Source organism: Salvia hispanica, chromosome 5 (assembly GCF_029641045.1).
Source record: "Salvia hispanica isolate PSC_SH4W2 chromosome 5, Shi_PSC_v1, whole genome shotgun sequence".
NCBI classification, from domain to species: Eukaryota; Viridiplantae; Streptophyta; class Magnoliopsida; order Lamiales; family Lamiaceae; genus Salvia; species Salvia hispanica.
The window spans coordinates 104,755-124,141 of record NC_142696.1 but is presented as its reverse complement, the minus strand read 5'-3'; the positions used below and the strand labels follow the sequence as shown (position 1 = coordinate 124,141).

The window sequence follows — 19,387 nt, the reverse complement described above, 5'->3', positions numbered from 1 at the left end:
AATTTAAGTATAGGCTAATTAAAATGGCCTAAATTTTCGAAATCCTCCTAATTCTCAACGGCTTCAACGCCAACTACTCTTCAAATCTCTCCATATCTTCTCAAATCTCTAATTTATTTAATTAGAGATATTATTATTTGGCACTCTATAAATATAAGAGAGAGATCAAACCCTAGCACACAAAACCGGCGTCCCACTCTCCTCATAATTTTCGAAAATCTCTCCCCCACTCTCTCCAAATTTTCTTCAAGTTTTCTTCAAGATTTCTTCATCAATTGAGAAGAATCTAAGTTGAAGTTCAAGATTTTATTGAAGAATCAAGGCTATAACTTGTTTCTACCGATTGTTCTTTTGGTAAAGGTACTTTAATCTTTGATCTCCTCTTCTTCTACCGATTAATCGGTGTTCTTGAGTCCACATGCATTTAGATTGAGTGAAGGGGATTTAAATTGATGAATTTTGGGATGCATGGATGTGTGTGACTGTGTGTGGCCGTGTGTGTGTGTGTGCACGCCTCGGTCGGCGTGCACATGTGTGGTGTTCGTGTGCGTGTGTTGTGTGTGGAGAACACTCATGCGTGACACGATTTAATGGTGAAATTGGAGTTGTTATTTGAATATAAATGATATGCTAATCATACTTTGATTTTGATTGATGATTTTGAAAATAATCGATGGGAAAAAAAGGGAAAATATGGGAGACATGCATGATTTGAAATCAATGATTGAAACTGATTTGTGATACGCCTAATTTAAAGGTGATACTTCGCGCTCTCAGCGTGATAAACGAGGAGAAGAGAATACTTTCGAGATAAGCCGACGAGGTGGGCTTTCTTTTAAAATAAGGACATTGTCCTAAACTGATATTGATGAAAATGAGATATGTGTTATCATGCCTTGATTTGTTTTGTCGTGCCTATCCCTCGTGGCTATGCCACTATTGATTTAATCGAATTCGGATCCATGTAGAGCCGCAAACTCTACTTGGGTTAGTGTACACCAATGTTAGACCGAGTGTCAGCGTACGGGTTGGCCGGTCTAGTGACCTGGATTGCGGCCGCATTCCTTGTCATGTAGAATGAGGATATGGTAAACGTCGATGTGAAAAATGGTTGCGCGACCGTGATATTTGATGAAGAAAATATTTTGGTGCCTCGGGTCTTTCCAAAGTTAAAACCCCGATGGACACTTGAGAATGGCATGATAATAACTATATTTGTGATAAAACTGTTTTCGGCAATGAGTCCACTGAGTATGATTATAAGTACTCAGCCCTGCATGTGTTTTCACTATGTGCAGGTTGAGCGGTGGCGAGCGGGCGGCGGTGTTGAGTAGGAAATAATAAGATGATCTGTTGGTACTTAAAGTGTCGTTGTGTCTCCATACATAGCCTCACTTCTCTCTTGATCGCTTCCGCTATATTATGAAAACTTGTGATCTTTTGGTTGGGATGAATACTTTTATTTGTGGGAATATTTTGAATATGGAACAGATGAGACTATTTTGGTACTGTTGCTATTTTTGAGCATTTTTGGTGATAGCCTTTTGTTGGATTTTCTTTGCTAAGGCATTATTTCTCTCCTACTTAATTGTTCATTTAATGCTTTGGTAAAGTCCCTTTTTTAAATGGAACCCTAGCCTATGATCTTTGATGCATTTAAGTCCGCCTAGTTAACGATCGCTGCATTTATTATACCCTAGATGGGCGGGTCGTTACAGTTTGTCCCCTTATTAAATTCATTATTCAACTTGATATATAGTTAGTGTCCCACTATTATATTCCTTATCTAAGTACATTAAAACCACTACAAAAAAAAGGCTATTTCCCGAGCACCAAAGTGCTCGGTAATAAAGGGTGAAAGTGCTCGGTGAAGGGAAAATACCAAGCACATTCCGAGCATTTTAGGTGGTCGGTAAACGCTTCGTCGGCATTTTTCTCCGAGCGATTATAGGTGCTCGCCGAATTGGTCAACCATACCGTAGGATGCGCGAGTACCTCCATGTGCTCGGCAATTTGCGAGCACCTCCATGTGCTCGGAATTTCTGAAAGGTTTTAGAAAATATGGCGAGCACCTTCATGTCTTTGGATGTAGCGAGCACCTCTATTCGAGCACACTCATGTGCTCGGTATTTTCAAGAGGTTTAGGATAGGTGCTCGGCAGACATGTTATTTTGCAATCCTAGATTTTTTTAATATATAAATTCTCTATTTTTAATTATTAAAAATAAATAAAAATTATTAAATTAAATTCAAAAGTAAGCAAAATTCAAATAACATTAAATAAGTAAGATTGTTTTACAAAATATAAAATTATCTAACAAAATCAAACTAAACTACACATTTTTCATTTGTCCGAGTTTTTCATCAAAAAGCCGCATCATTCGCTCTTCCATTTGTTGCTCCCTCTTAGCCGCTTCCTTCCGCACCATTGCAACTTTCCTCCCGCTTCACTGCAGTTCCAATCTTGCATTCAAAATTTACAGTTCCAAACAGAATTTGTATTCTAATCTTGCACTCATGGCACTGCATTCAATGTGCCATCCTGGTCTTCCAGGACCCCAGGGGCTGTCCCATTGTGGCTCCCCAGGCTTTGCAGCCTACAATGAGAATACATTGATAGATTCACGAGGCAAGTAATTAATCAGAAACAATTTTCTGAAAAGAAATATAAGTTCTCACCTTCCACATAGCAAAGTCAGCAGGATTTTTCTTCCTCGTATCTACAGCAACCCGTTCTCCAGCTCTATTATCTTCTAGCTTCCGCCCCGATAAACAACCATAATTTGGGAAGACACAAGAAATGTTAGTAACAAAAGAAATGTTAATGATGAACTAAAGAAGGATAAATATAGAAAATAAGAAACTCCAGAACAAGACATCAATGCAAAGATATATGGAGTACATCATATAGTTTGCATCAACTTATGAAGACACATGCATCCCAGAGAGAAATATAAAGTAGCATTATACTAAATGAATAAAAATACAAGGAATCCAAAGGACCTTAGCTATCATATCCTTGATTTGCTCCATATGATCAAGTAACTCCCTCACACACCACCAATGCATCATTGCTCAAGTAGTTTCATGTACTATAGCTCTCTTTGCTTAATTAAATCATCTCCTTGTACCTTATAACAGAAACTCATTACATTCAATAAAACTCATCTCGTTTCATGAACAAAAGGAATTGAGTAAGAAAGAAATTGTGTCTCAGCAAGCAAGAAACATGCATTCAATTTACCATAAGAATATGAGTATATGAATATATGAGTTAAAATACAGAGAATATACAGACAATATATAATACACTGAAATGAGGATGAAATATATATACAAAATGAAGAGCGGAGCTTACCTGAACCAGCCACAATTGGGACAAGTCCTGCAGATCATATACATACAAGCAAGAGTAGTAGTATTAGTAATGATTAAGAAAGAAATTGTGTCACAATAAGCTAATTCAGATTGTTTCCAAAAACAATGCTAATCGAATCAATTTACACATGATCCTTAAAGCTATTTACACAACAATCAGAAAATACAAGATTTCTCCATCTCCCTATTTCTCCACAATCAGAAAGTGAGTATTCAATTCAAATGAAAGCCATTTTCAGTCAAATATGCTAGATGGAGAATTTGAGATACAGAAAAATACCTTTGAACTGAAATTGTGAGCTGAAGATTAGATGGAGAGGGTTTCAGAATGGGGTTATGCCTTTACTCAGTGGTATACAATCTTCTAGCAAAATAATAAGAACTGAAATCAGATAAATCCGAACATCCTCATAGCTGCTTAAGCCAACAGAGTAAGAAATCTCACAGCATTGCTAAACTATTACTACTAATAATGTAAGAACTTAACACATTTTGAACTTCCATTTATTAGTATGTTAGAGTAAGCAATACTAAAGACTCAACAATCTTTGCTAATGCCATAGAACTGGTTTCACATTTCCATAAAAGAGTATCTATAATTACAAAACAAGTTCAAATTCATGCATCAGATAACAAGGCACATTTCACTTACATATGCAGTGAAAATTTTGGGTGATGCTCACTTCAAATGTTGCTAAAGAGACATAAAAACCCTTACTCTGGCCCCTGGTCACAATAAAACAATTCAGAGAAAATAACAAATGAGTTGTTGCATATATATTGAGAATGCAATATTCCTTGTATCCAGTTGAGTTGAGAGTGAGTTTCTATACAGACAGATTCAAGAAGATTAACCTGTATCACCTTGATGTACAACTACAAGTTTTTACCTTCGTCTGAGTTCATCAAATTGATACTATAACATTTCCATAACAGAGACACAACATTGAGATTTATTCTTTTTATAACACTAACATTGAGAGCAACTGTTATTCTTTCCAAATGTGCAATATTTAACCTAAGGTTTATACAGAATAAAGAAAAGGTAGAAAAATCAATTTTGACCTAGAATTTCTGTCAAATCCAATCTCGTGACCTCCAAAACATAGAAACAAACATATTTTTCATGTTATTGAATTGGCAAGATCATTCCACACAGCCACAGCCGACATGATAGCTATTGGTATATCACAACACGTACAATATATAGGAAATTTGGAAACGGAAGGTTAAGAGTGATATTAAACACACAATAAATCGAACACACAGGAGAGTTTAGCCGATGGAAAAATAAATCGAACAACGATCGCAAATGAACCTCACCGATCTCGGCTCGAGGATCTTCTCCAACAAATGAAATGCTTAAACGCCACCCGACCGGTCGAATCTCGCCGCCGAGAACTGTTTACCAACAGAGTGAGAATTTTGAGAAGTGATTATGTTTCGAAAAAGAGGGCGGTGAGGTTTTGAGAACTCGCGGTTTTCTTTTGAGAAGTAATTTCAGAAATCCTACTTAATCACACGAAATTTGGAGGAGAAGCGGTAAAAATGTGAAGAAGAAAGGAAAGCCTGTGGTATAAAAGATCTGAAGAAGAGCAAGCACCTGTAAGAATGCTCGCAATTTTCTGAGCACCATTTGATGTGATCGCTTAAATCGATAAAACTAAAATAAATTTTGTTGCAAATATTTTATTTTGCCGAGCCAAAATGGATTTGCTCGCAATTTGCCAAGCACAACATAATCTGCTCGCTTATATTGATAAAAATAAAATATTTCGCGGTACAAAATTATTTTGCCGAGCACAAATAGATTCGCTCGCAATTAGCCGAGCACAAAAGAATGTGCTCGCTGAAATCGAAAAAAATAAAATGAATTGTTTTTCAAATATTTTTCGAATTTAATATTTTTATCCCGAACACATATAATGGACCACAAAATAGAAATAAATTACTATTCTTGTTAAATAATTAATTATATTTTTTAATTGATAGAAATTTGCAAGCACATATATGGTGCTCGGAATTATTGCTTTAAAATGTTAGTATTTTATGTTCAAAATAAATTTTAATATTTATTGTGAATGATCCGTAAATTTGTTAAGATATTTCTATGCACTAATAAAAAATATTGATATGTTTTAAATAATTATTGTTGTTGTTGAATAATTTTAATTATTTTTTTATATGTGCCGAGCACATATATGGTGCTCGGCATTACTTAAAAATATTGATATTATATGTTTAAAATAAATTTTAATATTTTCATACACAGTGAAGGATCCTTATGCATATTTTCAGAGATATTATATTAATATCTCTGAACCCTAGATATTATATTACTTCAAAATATTGATAGGTAACATTTATAATGTTTTAAATCCTTCTTGTTGTTGAATAATTATTAAAAAAAATTGTATATTTTCCGAGCACGTATATAATACTCGGCATTTGCCGAGCCCGGATTTGGTGCTCGGCACTTCTTAAAAATATATGTTTAAAATAAATTTTAATATTTTCATACATATAAACGGTGAAGGATCACGCGCATATTTTCAGAGATATTATATTACTTCAAAATATTGATAGGTAATATTTATAATGTTTTAAATTCTTGTTGTTGAATACTAATTATTTAAAAAAAAATTGTATATTTTCCGAGCACGTACATAGTACTCGGCATTTTCCGAGCACGGATGTGGTGCTCGGCACTTCTTAAAAATATAATACTACCATATTATATGTTTAAAATAAATTTCAATATTTTCATACACATTTATGGTGAAGGATCCACGTGCAAATTTCTAGAGATATTGTATTACTTCAAAATATTGATAGGTAATATTTATAATGTTTTAAATTCTTCTTGTTGATGAATAATTATTAAAAAAAAAATTGTATAATTTCCGAGCACGAATACGGTGCTCGGTAATTTACGAGCACAAGTACGGTGCTCGGCATTTTCCGAGGATATAAGCGGTGCTCGGTTAAATTTCAATATTTTAAATACACATTTATTATGACATAGAAATATCTCGAAACTATAAATATTAAGCAATAATGCCGAGCACCATAGAAGTGCTCGGAAATTATAAAAAATACTACAGTATAATTTATAATTATCAACAATAATAACTTAAAACATGTCAATAGTTTTTTTTTAGTACATAGAAATTTCTTGAAAAATTTGCATATATAAAAATTTGCGAATAATGCACCATAAATATTAAAATTTATTTTTGAACATAAAATATATAATATTTATAATGTTTTAAATTCTTCTTGTTGATGAATAATTATTAAAAAAAATTGTATAATTTCCGAGCACGAGTACGGTGCTCGGTAATTTACGAGCACAAGTACGGTGCTCGGCATTTTCCGAGGATATAAGCGGTGCTCGGTTAAATTTCAATATTTTAAACACACATCTATAATTAATAATTATCAACAATAATAACTTAAAACATGTCAATATTTTTTATTAGTACATAGAAATATCTTGAAAATTTTGCATATAAAAAAATTTGCGGATCATTTACCATAAATATTAAAAATTATTTTGAACATAAAATATAAATATTTTTAAGCAATAATGCCGAGAACTATATTTGTGCTTTGAAAAATATTATCAACAATTCGAATAGCATATATTGAAAAATTAAAAAGTATTTTTAATTATCAATAATTCGAATAGCATATATTGAAAAATTAAACAAGTGTTTAAAAAATAAGATTTCTATTAATTGTCAATTATAATAGTATTTTTATCAATTTTCCGAGCACGGTATATGTGCTCGGTAAGTCTCGACCACCACGAATGTGCTCGCCTAATAAAATAGTGTTCGTAATTGACTAATGTATTGCCAATTATAATTTTATTTTTATCAAATTTCCGAGTACATATATTGTGCTCGCCATATTCCGAGCACTGGTATGGTGCTCGCCTATATTGGTGAAAAATATTCACAAGGCCGAGCACTTCTGTTGCACCATAGGTCCCCAAGTTAATTTCCAAGCCGAGCACGTTGACCGTGCTCGTAATTGCTCGCAGCTAAGCCACCAGTTTTTGCCATTGGCGAGCACCATTTGAAATGCTCGGTAGTTTGGCGAGCACAAGTGAAGGTGCTCGGTATTTCCCGAGCACAATTTTCTGTGCTCGGTATTTCCCTAGCACAATTTTCTGTGCTCGGTCTTTTTGGTCGGGAAACAGTGATTTTTTTGTAGTGAACGATGAAAGCTTTACGGATAAGCACAACCTACTCCCCTTTCTTCAAGTAAAAAACAAATTATTTATTAAAGTAGAGACATTATTTTAATATAATAAATTGTGATTGACATTTAATTAGATAGTAATTGTAAAATATTTAAATGTTAATAGTGTCCGTGTATTAACCGACCAAATAATAGTATAAGAATTTTTCTCTCGAGTAGCGTATATCTATGTTACTTTGGAGTTTGGATGATATCTCTGACCAATTCTTGCATGTAACCACAAGTAATTTCCATGAAACTTTGCCACTTTTTCTATCCACAAATGTGTGTACTAAAGAAGACAACTAATACACCATTGAACTGATTTTGCTTGATTTTACTGTCTCGAAAAGGTCCAAAAATCTTAGGAGACTTCCGAATCTGTAACATAAAAGCAAATAATTCAGAAGAATATTCGTAGTTCAATACTGGAATTATTTTAGAATAAGTCGGTTAATGTCAACATGGATTTGCCATTTTGTATTATTCTTATTGTTTTAGGCATGCATTAGCCCTTCGCCACATAACAATTTATCAAAATATCGTTATCCTAGTGTTACTTAAGCAATTAATCTTCTAGTAGTTCATAAAAAATAAACAAAAACACATTAGAAGTCAATTCAAAAGACATTTTCAAGTTGATTGTTGGCCAATCAACCATTTGTTCAAAGTAGTAGTTGCTTAAGTTTCAATTTCAACACGAGAGAGAGAGAGAGAGGGAGAGAGAATCTTGCAAATTTTGGATTGGTAACATTACAAGATAAGCTTGTACATATAACACAAAATAACTATGCAAATTTAGGTTCTGTACTAACACCTTATCAACATATACACACTCAAAATGCTTTGGCCATTAAAAAGGGTAACGAAAAAAATATGGAGCAAGCAAATACTATAAAGGCATTTTACCCGTCACAAACCGTGTGCCTGCAGTCTAATGTACATATTCTGTAACAACTTTGCCTCAGGAACTTCCATGAGATCTCATTGATGAGATAGATTGAGCTGAAACAGAAGCGGTTGGACTGTTGAGGTCGTGCTCTCCGTTGTTGTTCTTCGGTTGACCACTCAGCTTCTCTATAGCGTGTTGACAAACTTCATTGAACCAGTCATCTTCTGGAAGTACACTGCAAATGGAAAAACACCGCTCACAAGTTCATAATTAATCAATCCAGCAAAGTAAATGAACTAGCCTATAATATTATTTTTATGTATCTGTCTGAAAGCTGTATATCTCTTTTGATGGGGTTGCCGGGGGTTACGTTGTTTGTCATGTAGTAAACAATTCGTCACTCAGACAAGTCCAAAACTAATGTTTACTCATCAATAAGAAACCAGAGTGATATAGGCAAGGATACTCCCAGCTAACGCCATTATTCATTGTGGATATCTCTATAGGCTTATGCCACGGATTTCTAATTCAGCTTTTTGCGGTGACCGTCTTTTTTCCATCCATGACATTATCAATTTATCAGAGATGTTCATTAAATTATTTCAAACAGAGAAAATAAATACAATAAGCTCAATCAAATCCGAACATTTAGGAAAATAATTATGGAAAATTACCTATATGGATCCATGCCTGTTGAAGAAAATGCTGCAATTGCTTTATTTATAATATCATTCACTACACGGTGCAAGTTCCTGGACAAGTAGCGGCCTTGCGAGGCGAAACACATGACAAATTTCATGTCCAGATAGAACTGCAAGAATTAAGATTGTGAATACACAGACAAGGGGAATGGAAAATAGGGGCAATCACAGAGCGGACATCAGTTTTCCAAACCTGTTGTAGACCAAGATCACCCAATGGCCTAGGTCCTTCCTCGATGTCATCCCAAAATGTTTGATCTTCTGAAAGCCATAAAATGACAGTCTCTGTGAGCCTCATTAACAACAGTGTGGCAAATCTCTCCCGGCCTACAAACATATCTGCTGCTATACTAGCCATTCTATTCAACTTGGCATAAAGATCCTGGAAGCATAGAATATAAAATACAATAAATGAATGTACAGCTTTTCAAATGTTAACGATGGGTATTGGTGACAAAGTGAAAGTTCTAATAGTATCACCAGCAACGAGCCTGTCTCTTTCGCCTCACGAATCGCCATACTTCATCAGATCATCATGGTGTTCTCTCAGGCCAAAGTTGTTGCTGCAGTTGTCAAGAACTTTGGTTGGAGGGAGGTTGTTTTTATCCACGAGGATACAAAATATGGAAGTGGATTAGTACCATGTTTGGGTGAGGAACGGCTAAACAGCAATGCCTTTGTCTCATCCCAAATTGCAGTTTCTCCGTCTGCTAAAAATGATGAGATTCTTCAACAACTGAATGAGCTCAAGAAGAAGCAGGCAAGGTGTTTGTGGTTCACATGCCACCATCTCTTGCATCTCGATTCTTCCAAATGGTGAAAGAAGCTGGGATGATGAGCAAGGGATACGCGTGGATAGTTGCTGATCTGCTACCTAGTTTATTGGATTCAGAAGGTATTGAAGCAATGCAGGGAGTAGTAGGTGTGAAGGCTCATATCCCCATATCTGACCAAGTTATTAGCTTCGCTAGAAGATGGAGGAAGAGGTTTTATGAGGAGAATCCGGAGATTGTGAGGCCAGATCTGAATGTTTTTGGTTTGTGGGCTTATGAAAGCATAGCTGCTGTAGCAGAATCCGTGGAGCGTGTACGCGCAGATGCATCTCCAAGATTCAAGAAAATGGCAGGTGGAGGCGGCTTGACTAATTTGGAAGCAATAGGGACTTCAAATAGTGGTCCAAAACTTGCTCCATTGATAAAAAATTTACTTTCTAAAGGGTTGAGGGGTAATTACAATATCAGTGATGGTCAGTTAGAGCCATCTGAATTTGAGATTGTGAATGTGATTGGTAATGGAGTGAACCCTGTCGGATTTTGGACAGAACAGAATGGCATTTCGAAGGATCTTGCCATCATATGGCCCGGTAAAACGACGAACGTGCCTAATGGCTTGAGTGGGAGAAGGCTGAGGGTTGGAGTTCCTATGAACGGAGGGGTTAGTGAAATTATCAATGTTGAAAAGGATGCAGATGGTGTTGTTAAAGCAACTGGTTTCTGTATTGATGTTTTTGAGGAAGTTTTGAAGTCATTACCCTATGGAGATGGGCTTGCAATAGAGTATCTCTTTTTAAAATGTGAACTATGATGATCTTGTTCATCAAGTGTTTCTACAGGTTTTTTTTTTTCTTTCTATTAATGTCTTGCTTGTTTCAGTGTCAAACTTACTAATTAATACTTCTCCAATGGCAGAATATTGATGCAGCTGTGGGAGATGTGACCATTACTAGTTACAGATCAAGATTTGTGGATTTCACTGTTCCTTACACAGAACCTGGACTTGCCATGCTCGTGCCAACCACGGATCAAGAGATGAAGAATGGTTGGATATTCATGAATTGAAACTCGGTGCAATTGCTCATGTACAAAACTCTCAATCTTGGTGAATACCAGCCCTGGTTGACTCAGCTCTACAGGAGTAATTATGACACTACTATTCATTGAAAAGTGACGTAGGCGGGAACAATCTTTGAAACGATAATCACCATCTTCAATAAACAATTACATATTGATGCACATTTTTAAAACGTAACTACCATACACTATAATAAATATTTTGTGTTTTGTGTCTATAATCAAAGGACAACAAAGTCGAACTCACATCGAAGTTAAAAAAACAATACAAAATTGGCAAAGAAAGTGTATGAATATTATCCAACTTGAATTCGAAATGTATGAATATTAATAAAACTTGAATTCAACTTGATGAGGTAACTTCAACTGTAGTTGTTGTATATGGCACATATGAGCTTGTACCTTAGCCTCACTCATATCTGGAGTACAAGTATTTATCTTTTGATATTCAACGCAACGACCTGAAATATAGGTCATCAATTTGACGATATCGGTTGCACACGATCCTTGAAACTTTAACATTCTGAGACGTTTGTGTGGGCATCCATAAACACGCGATGGTTCATAGCCATAAATTTGCTTATATTCATAGTTGTCTGGGCATCTTTCATCATCTTCATACATATAAAACTGCATATATCCATATATGTAAGAAATCATAAAATGAGGAAAATATTATTTGACGACACTTTGAATTTATACTAATAGTATACCAACCTTGAATGTGAACATCTGAAGATGAGGACATGCCGATATTATAGATGTTACCGGCACAAGACAGAGGTGCGCATGGACACGCGAAACTACAACGTACAACTCCTTTAGATTAGGCATATAAGGAAGCTCTTCCCTTAAAAGAATCTGCCAAATTAAGACAACCAGTGAACTATCATCAGCACCATCAACCTTATAAATGAAAAAATGTATTAACAAACCAAACAATGCTAAAATGCATTAAACAAATGATGATATGTAGCATAACATTTCCCTAGCTAATTATTATATGTATATTAAGAAAAAGAGTAAAAAAATTCAAAACATAATGATATTTGGCTAATTAAGTTCAAAAATCATCCAATGATTTCTCATTTGAGATATCATACGAAATAATTTGAACAAATTAAAATTTCATAAATGCCGGTTTTTAAAATGGAAGGACAAACTAAAATTTCACAAAACTTAATGATTTTTCCATGCAATGTCTAACCTTAGGTTTCGATGAGATAAACAATACGAGTTTTCGGAGATGGTGGAGATGGGAAGTAAAGCAAGATACTGTTGAAGCAAAATTGGCCGCATTATATCTTAGATTTCCAATTTCAAGACTTGCTATGGCAAGTCTTGGAACATTCCTGAACCGTAGGGCGCCTGGTTTTGCTTTGGAATGAACTTCATAAACATCGGCAACAATTTCATAAAGATGTGGAGCAGAAATTTCGATAACGAATTTCCTAAAGGTGCATTTATGTATCCGAAGAATCTCCAAATCGCCGGAGACATGAACATCAAATGTGAAAGACGATCTTGTGATATTAAGTTCCCTCAACATGGGACAACTTTTGAGGAAATAGGAGATGTCTTGACCACTCACTTTCATAGCTGCCAGAGATAGAGACTTGAGATATTTCATAGGCCTCATCTCTCGCACCAAATCTTCTAACACAACCCCTCACCTTTCACTCTTAATCATAGAGTTGAAGTTCAAATCCAATTGCTCAACCTGTCTCGATTGCGCGAATTCAAGCCATTTGGAGATTGTGCTATGTGCTGATTTGTGAACATAAATCGAAATTGTGAAGTCTTTAATAAAAGGGGCTTGATGTGATGCAATAGCCGAATTAACCATTTTGACACGGTGGCACTTATCAGCGCGCCATGATTTGGTATTGGTAAACATGGCGTCTGGGTCGTAAAAGTCGAGATTAGGAGTGTGCTTCCACGAATGCTGGAATCGGTGAGAAAGAATGCTAGTGGCAGCAGCTTCTCTCAAGGGTAGGAAAGATAGTATGACGTATATGATCTCATCAGGTAACTCACTGATTCTGTCATCCCTAAGCCCTGATCCACGCTACATTATAAAACCACAATTTAGAATAGTAATCCTCAATATTTCCTACCCTGATCCACACTACACTATAAAACCAAAATTTAGAATAGCAATCATCAATCTTTTTGAGCAAAAAAAATCTAACCTTGATCTTTGTCCTCTTATTGCAGTCGGTTCCATCCATCAATTTCGAGAATTCCCTAAACTCTGCTTATGCTTCGGTATATTGAGAAAAGGAAGACCTAATTAACATAATACACAATCAATTATACATGTGAATGTTTCAATTTATAGAAGAGGAAAGACTATACATAAGGAAAGGTAAATCATTCCTAGAGAGGGACAGAGAGGGGGCGCAGAGGAGAGAGATATTGAGGAGCGTCAATTGAGGGGGAGGGGGAGAAGAGAGAGAGAGCTCAGAGGAGAGAAAGGGGCTGGATCCCCAGCAGGGGATGCTGTGGTAGTAATACGTCGACGTTTTGTGCCAAATTTTACAAACTTAATTTTTTCCGAAGTAGCTTCAGTACATACTGCACTAATAAATCACTAACTAAATATATTCAGTGAATGCCGCACGCACTAACTAATTCATTGTATTTCGTTGATTTAAGTTGAACAACAATTTTATTTAAATAATGATTCATAAGCTACTTATTAAAATATATATGAATTACTTACTAATTAAAATTTCAGAATCTTATAGTATTAAATTGGATGCTCATTTAAATTTTATTTAAAATAATAATTAAAGCTTATTGGTTGCGATTAGTAGTTATCAGTTCTAGTTATAATTTATTTTAACAAAAAAATTATCAAATTTTAAAAAATGATTATGTATTTAAATTTATAAATCTCATTTATAATATTACACTAAAAGTTAATTTTAAAAAATAATTGAAACTCCCTTAGTATTATTTTTTTAAATTATAGTAGTAACTGATAGCTCATACTCTGATGCTCCCTCCGTCCCATAAATTTTGTCATATTTTGACCGGACATGAGTTTTAATATATGTAATGAAAAATGAATTGAAAAAATTAGTGGAAAGCGAGTTCTGCTTTAGTATATTAGGTTGATATTAAAATGTAAATATGAATGACAAGGTAAAATATGAGGTCCACTAAAAAAACGTAAAAAGTGAAATGTGATAAATTTTGTGGGACAGACGGAAATGAAGAAATGTGACAAACTTTCTAGGACGGAGGGAGTAATTTAAGAGATGATTACCATTTTATTTTTATTGACTTCTTAATGCTCTCATAAAATTCAAAATTTAAATCTAAATCATAATTTTTAATTTTTTAAATTGTCTCAAAATGCATAAAATGGAAGCTAATATGAAAAAAATCAAATCTGATTGATAATGTTGATATATAAAAAATTGTTGTGATTTTGTTGCCATAATATAGTTTTTTTATTTTTTCATTATAATTTCAACTTTTACCATTATGAGATAAATGAAAAAACTGAAATATTTTAGTATTAGAGTTTCAAAGTTATGAAATTGGCCAAATTCAACGAATAACTATAATTTAATACTCCCTCCGTCCCGCTTTAGGAGTCCCGGTTGAGTCGAACACATATTTTAAGAAAAAAAGTGTTTGTGTGTAATAAATAAATATTGTAGCTTGGGACCCACTTTTAATTAATTGTCCAATAAATAAATGTTGTTGTGGATGTTGGGACCCACTTTTAACACTTTTTTATTAGTTGTAGTGAATGTTGGGACCCACTTTTAACACTTTGTAGGTATTTTTTATTAATTTATCTCAACCGGGACTCCTAAAGCGGGACGGAGGGAGTAACTAATATTTTAGTATTAGTGCGGTATGTACTGAAGCTTCTTTGGAAAGAGTTAAAGTTTATAAAATTTGGCACAAAACGTCGGCGTATTACTACCCCAGCAGGGGCTGCTGTGGTAGTAATACGTCGACGTTTTGTGCCAAATTTTACAAATTTAACTTTTTCCGAAGTAGCTTCAGTACATACTGCACTTATAAGTCACTAACTAAATATATTCAGTGCATGCCGCACGCACTAACTAATTCATTGTATTTCGTTGATTTAAGTTGAACAACAATTTTATTTAAATAATGATTCATAAGCTACTCATTAAAATATATATGAATTACTTACTAATTAAAATTTCAGAATCTTATAGTATTAAATTGGATGCTCATTTAAATTTTATTTAAAATAATAATTAAAGCTTATTGGTTGCAATTAGTAGTTATCAATTCTAGTTATAATTTATTTTAACAAAAAAATTATCAAATTTTAAAAAATGATTATGTATTTAAATTTATAAATCTCATTTATAATATTACACTAAAAGTTAATTTTAAAAAATAATTGAAACTCTCTTAGTATTATTTTTTTAAATTATAGTAGTAACTGATAGCTCATACTCTGGTACTCCCTCCGTCCCATAAATTTTGTCATATTTTGACCGGACATGAGTTTTAAGATATGTAATGAAAAATGATTTGAAAAAATTAGTGGAAAGCGAGTTCTGCTTTAGTATATTAGGTTGATATTAAAATGAAAATATGAATGACTAGGTGAAATATAAGGTCCACTAAAAAAAACGTAAAAAGTGAAATGTGATAAATTTTGTGGGACAGACGGAAATGAAGAAATGTGACAAACTTTCTAGGATGGAGGGAGTAATTTAAGAGATTATTACCATTTTATTTTTATTGACTTCTTGATGCTCTCATAAAATTCAAAATTTAAATCTAAATCATAATTTTTAATTTTTTAAATTGTCTCAAAATGCATAAAATGGAAGCTAATATGAAAACAATCAAATCTGATTGATAATGTTGATATATAAAAAATTGTTGTGATTTTGTTGCCATAATATATTTTTTTCTATTTTTCCATTATAATTTCAACTTTTACCATTATGAGATAAATGAAAAAACTGAAATATTTTAGTATTAGAGTTTTAAAGTTATGAAATTGGCCAAATTCAACGAATAACTATAATTTAATAACTAATATTTTAGTATTAGTGCGGTATGTACTGAAGCTTCTTTGGAAAGAGTTAAAGTTTATAAAATTTGGCACAAAACGTCGGCGTATTACTACCCCAGCAGCCCCTGCTGTGTTTTTACCACAGCAGGGGGCTGGATCCCCTGCTGTGCTAATCCCCTGCTGTGGTAAAAACACAGCAGGGGCTGCTGTGGTAGTAATACGTCGACGTTTTGTGCCAAATTTTACAAACTTAACTTCTTCCGAAGTAGCTTCAGTACATACTGCACTAATAAGTCACTAACTAAATATATTCAGTGCATGCCGCACGCACTAACTAATTCATTGTATTTCGTTGATTTAAGTTGAACAACAATTTTATTTAAATAATGATTCATAAGCTACTCATTAAAATATATATGAATTACTTACTAATTAAAATTTCAGAATCTTATAGTATTAAATTGGATGCTCATTTAAATTTTATTTAAAATAATAATTAAAACTTATTGGTTGCGATTAGTAGTTATCAGTTCTAGTTATAATTTATTTTAACAAAAAAATTATCAAATTTAAAAAAGTGATTATGTATTTAAATTTATAAATCTCATTTATAATATTACACTAAAAGTTAATTTTAAAAAATAATTGAAACTCCCTTAGTATTATTTTTTTAAATTATAGTAGTAACTGATAGCTCATACTCTAGTACTCCCTCCGTCCCATAAATTTTGTCATATTTTGACCGGACATGAGTTTTAATATATGTAATGAAAAATGAGTTGAAAAAATTAGTGGAAAGCGAGTTTTGCTTTAGTATATTAGGTTGATATTAAAATGAAAATATGAATGACTAGGTGAAATATGAGGTCCACTAAAAAAAACGTAAAAAGTGAAATGTGATAAATTTTGTGGGACAAACGGAAATGAAGAAATGTGATAAACTTTCTAGGACGGAGGGAGTAATTTAAGAGATGATTACCATTTTATTTTTATTGACTTCTTGATGCTCTCATAAAATTCAAAATTTAAATCTAAATCATAATTTTTAATTTTTTAAATTGTCTCAAAATGCATAAAATGGAAGCTAATATGAAAACAATCAAATCTGATTGATAATGTTGATATATAAAAAATTGTTGTGATTTTGTTGCCATAATATATATTTTTTTATTTTTCCATTATAATTTCAACTTTTACCATTATGAGATAAATGAAAAAACTGAAATATTTTAGTATTAGAGTTTAAAAGTTATGAAATTGGCCAAATTCAACGAATAACTATAATTTAATACTCCCTCCGTCCCGCTTTAGGAGTCCCGGTTGAGTCGAACACATGTTTTAAGAAAAAAAGTGTTTATGTGTAATAAATAAATATTGTAGTAGATGTTGGGACCCACTTTTAATTAATTGTCCAATAAATAAATGTTGTTGTGGATGTTGGGACCCACTTTTAACACTTTTTTATTAGTTGTAGTGGATGTTGGGACCCACTTTTAACACATTGTAGGTATTTTATATTAATTTATCTCAACCGGGACTCCTAAAGCGGGACGGAGGGAGTAACTAATATTTTAGTATTAGTGCGGTATGTACTGAAGCTTCTTTGGAAAGAGTTAAAGTTTATAAAATTTGGCACAAAACGTCGGCGTATTACTACCCCAGCAGGGGCTGCTGTGGTAGTAATACGTCGACGTTTTGTGCCAAATTTTACAAATTTAACTTTTTCCGAAGTAGCTTCAGTACATACTGCACTTATAAGTCACTAACTAAATATATTCAGTGCATGCCGCACGCACTAACTAATTCATTGTATTTCGTTGATTTAAGTTGAACAACAATTTTATTTAAATAATGATTCATAAGCTACTCATTAAAATATATATGAATTACTTACTAATTAAAATTTCAGAATCTTATAGTATTAAATTGGATGCTCATTTAAATTTTATTTAAAATAATAATTAAAGCTTATTGGTTGCAATTAGTAGTTATTAGTTCTAGTTATAATTTATTTTAACAAAAAAATTATCAAATTTTAAAAAGTGATTATGTATTTAAATTTATAAATCTCATTTATAATATTACACTAAAAGTTAATTTTAAAAAATAACTGAAACTCCCTTAGTATTATTTTTTTAAATTATAGTAGTAACTGATAGCTCATACTCTGGTACTCCTTCCGTCCCATAAATTTTGTCATATTTTGACCGGACATGAGTTTTAATATATGTAATAAAAAATGAGTTGAAAAAATTAGTGGAAAGCGAGTTCTGCTTTAATATATTAGGTTGATATTAAAATGTAAATATGAATGACTAGGTGAAATATGAGGTCCATTAAAAAAAACATAAAAAATGATAAATTTTGTGGGACAGATGGAAATGAAGAAATGTGACAAACTTTCTAGGACGGAGGGAGTAATTTAAGAGATGATTACCATTTTATTTTTATTGACTTCTTGATGCTCTCATAAAATTCATAATTTAAATCTAAATCATAATTTTTAATTTTTTAAATTGTCTCAAAATGCATAAAATGGAAGCTAATATGAAAAACAATCAAATCTGATTGATAATGTTGATATATAAAAAATTGTTGTGATTTTGTTGCCATAATATATTTTTTTTATTTTTCCATTATAATTTCAACTTTTACCATTATGAGATAAAATGAAAAAATGAAATATTTTAGTATTAGAGTTTTAAAGTTATGAAATTGGCCAAATTCAACGAATAACTATAATTTAATAACTAATATTTTTGTATTAGTGCGGTATGTACTGAAGCTTCTTTGGAAAGAGTTAAAGTTTATAAAATTTGGCACAAAACGTCGGCGTAGACTACCCCAGCAGCCCCTTCTGTGTTTTTACCTCAGCAGGGGATCCAGCCCCAGGGGCTGCTGTGGTAGTAATACGTCGACGTTTTGTGCCAAATTTTACAAACTTAACTTTTTCCGAAGTAGCTTCAGTACATACTGCACTAATAAGTCACTAACTAAATATATTCAGTGCATGCTGCACTCACTAACTAATTCATTGTATTTCGTTGATTTAAGTTGAACAACAATTTTATTTAAATAATGATTCATAAGCTACTCATTAAAATATATATGAATTACTTACTAATTAAAATTTCAGAATCTTATAGTATTAAATTGGATGCTCATTTAAATTTTATTTAAAATAATAATTAAAGCTTATTGGTTGCGATTAGTAGTTATCAGTTCTAGTTATAATTTATTTTAACGAAAAAATTATCAAATTTAAAAAAGTGATTATGTATTTAAATTTATA

At 32.8% G+C, this 19,387-nt stretch overlaps 1 protein-coding gene, 1 long non-coding RNA gene and 1 pseudogene across 9 annotated transcripts; 1 reads left to right on the top strand and 2 right to left on the bottom strand.

Annotated features, from left to right (window-relative positions):
- Positions 1-2,256: 2,256 nt before the first annotated feature.
- On the bottom strand, positions 2,257-5,001 carry LOC125213491 (uncharacterized). 7 transcript variants are annotated; one of them, XR_016130258.1, is made up of 8 exons: positions 4,982-5,001; positions 4,702-4,779; positions 4,031-4,104; positions 3,659-3,742; positions 3,359-3,385; positions 3,004-3,131; positions 2,680-2,757; positions 2,257-2,597 (listed from the first exon to the last, which is right to left on the bottom strand). It is a non-coding gene; the product is annotated as an uncharacterized LOC125213491 (long non-coding RNA). The 7 variants fall into 7 exon arrangements; XR_016130259.1 differs by having other exon boundaries at positions 4,697-4,779; positions 4,982-4,996; XR_007174953.2 differs by lacking the exon at positions 4,982-5,001 and having other exon boundaries at positions 4,697-4,975.
- A 5,049-nt stretch (positions 5,002-10,050) lies between these two features.
- Positions 10,051-11,057, top strand: LOC148924138 (glutamate receptor 2.8 pseudogene; annotated as a pseudogene).
- Positions 11,058-11,223: 166 nt separating this feature from the next.
- On the bottom strand, positions 11,224-13,530 carry LOC125190867 (uncharacterized). 2 transcript variants are annotated; one of them, XM_089058608.1, is made up of 3 exons: positions 13,262-13,530; positions 11,787-11,930; positions 11,224-11,699 (listed from the first exon to the last, which is right to left on the bottom strand). In XM_089058608.1, the coding sequence occupies exons 1-3, from the start codon at positions 13,298-13,300 to the stop codon at positions 11,397-11,399; spliced, it is 486 nt and encodes a 161-aa protein (XP_088914734.1). In that variant the 5' UTR covers positions 13,301-13,530; the 3' UTR covers positions 11,224-11,396. The 2 variants fall into 2 exon arrangements, with proteins under 2 accessions (XP_088914734.1, XP_088914733.1); XM_089058607.1 differs by lacking the exon at positions 13,262-13,530 and adding an exon at positions 12,277-12,737 and having other exon boundaries at positions 11,226-11,699.
- Positions 13,531-19,387: the final 5,857 nt, after the last annotated feature.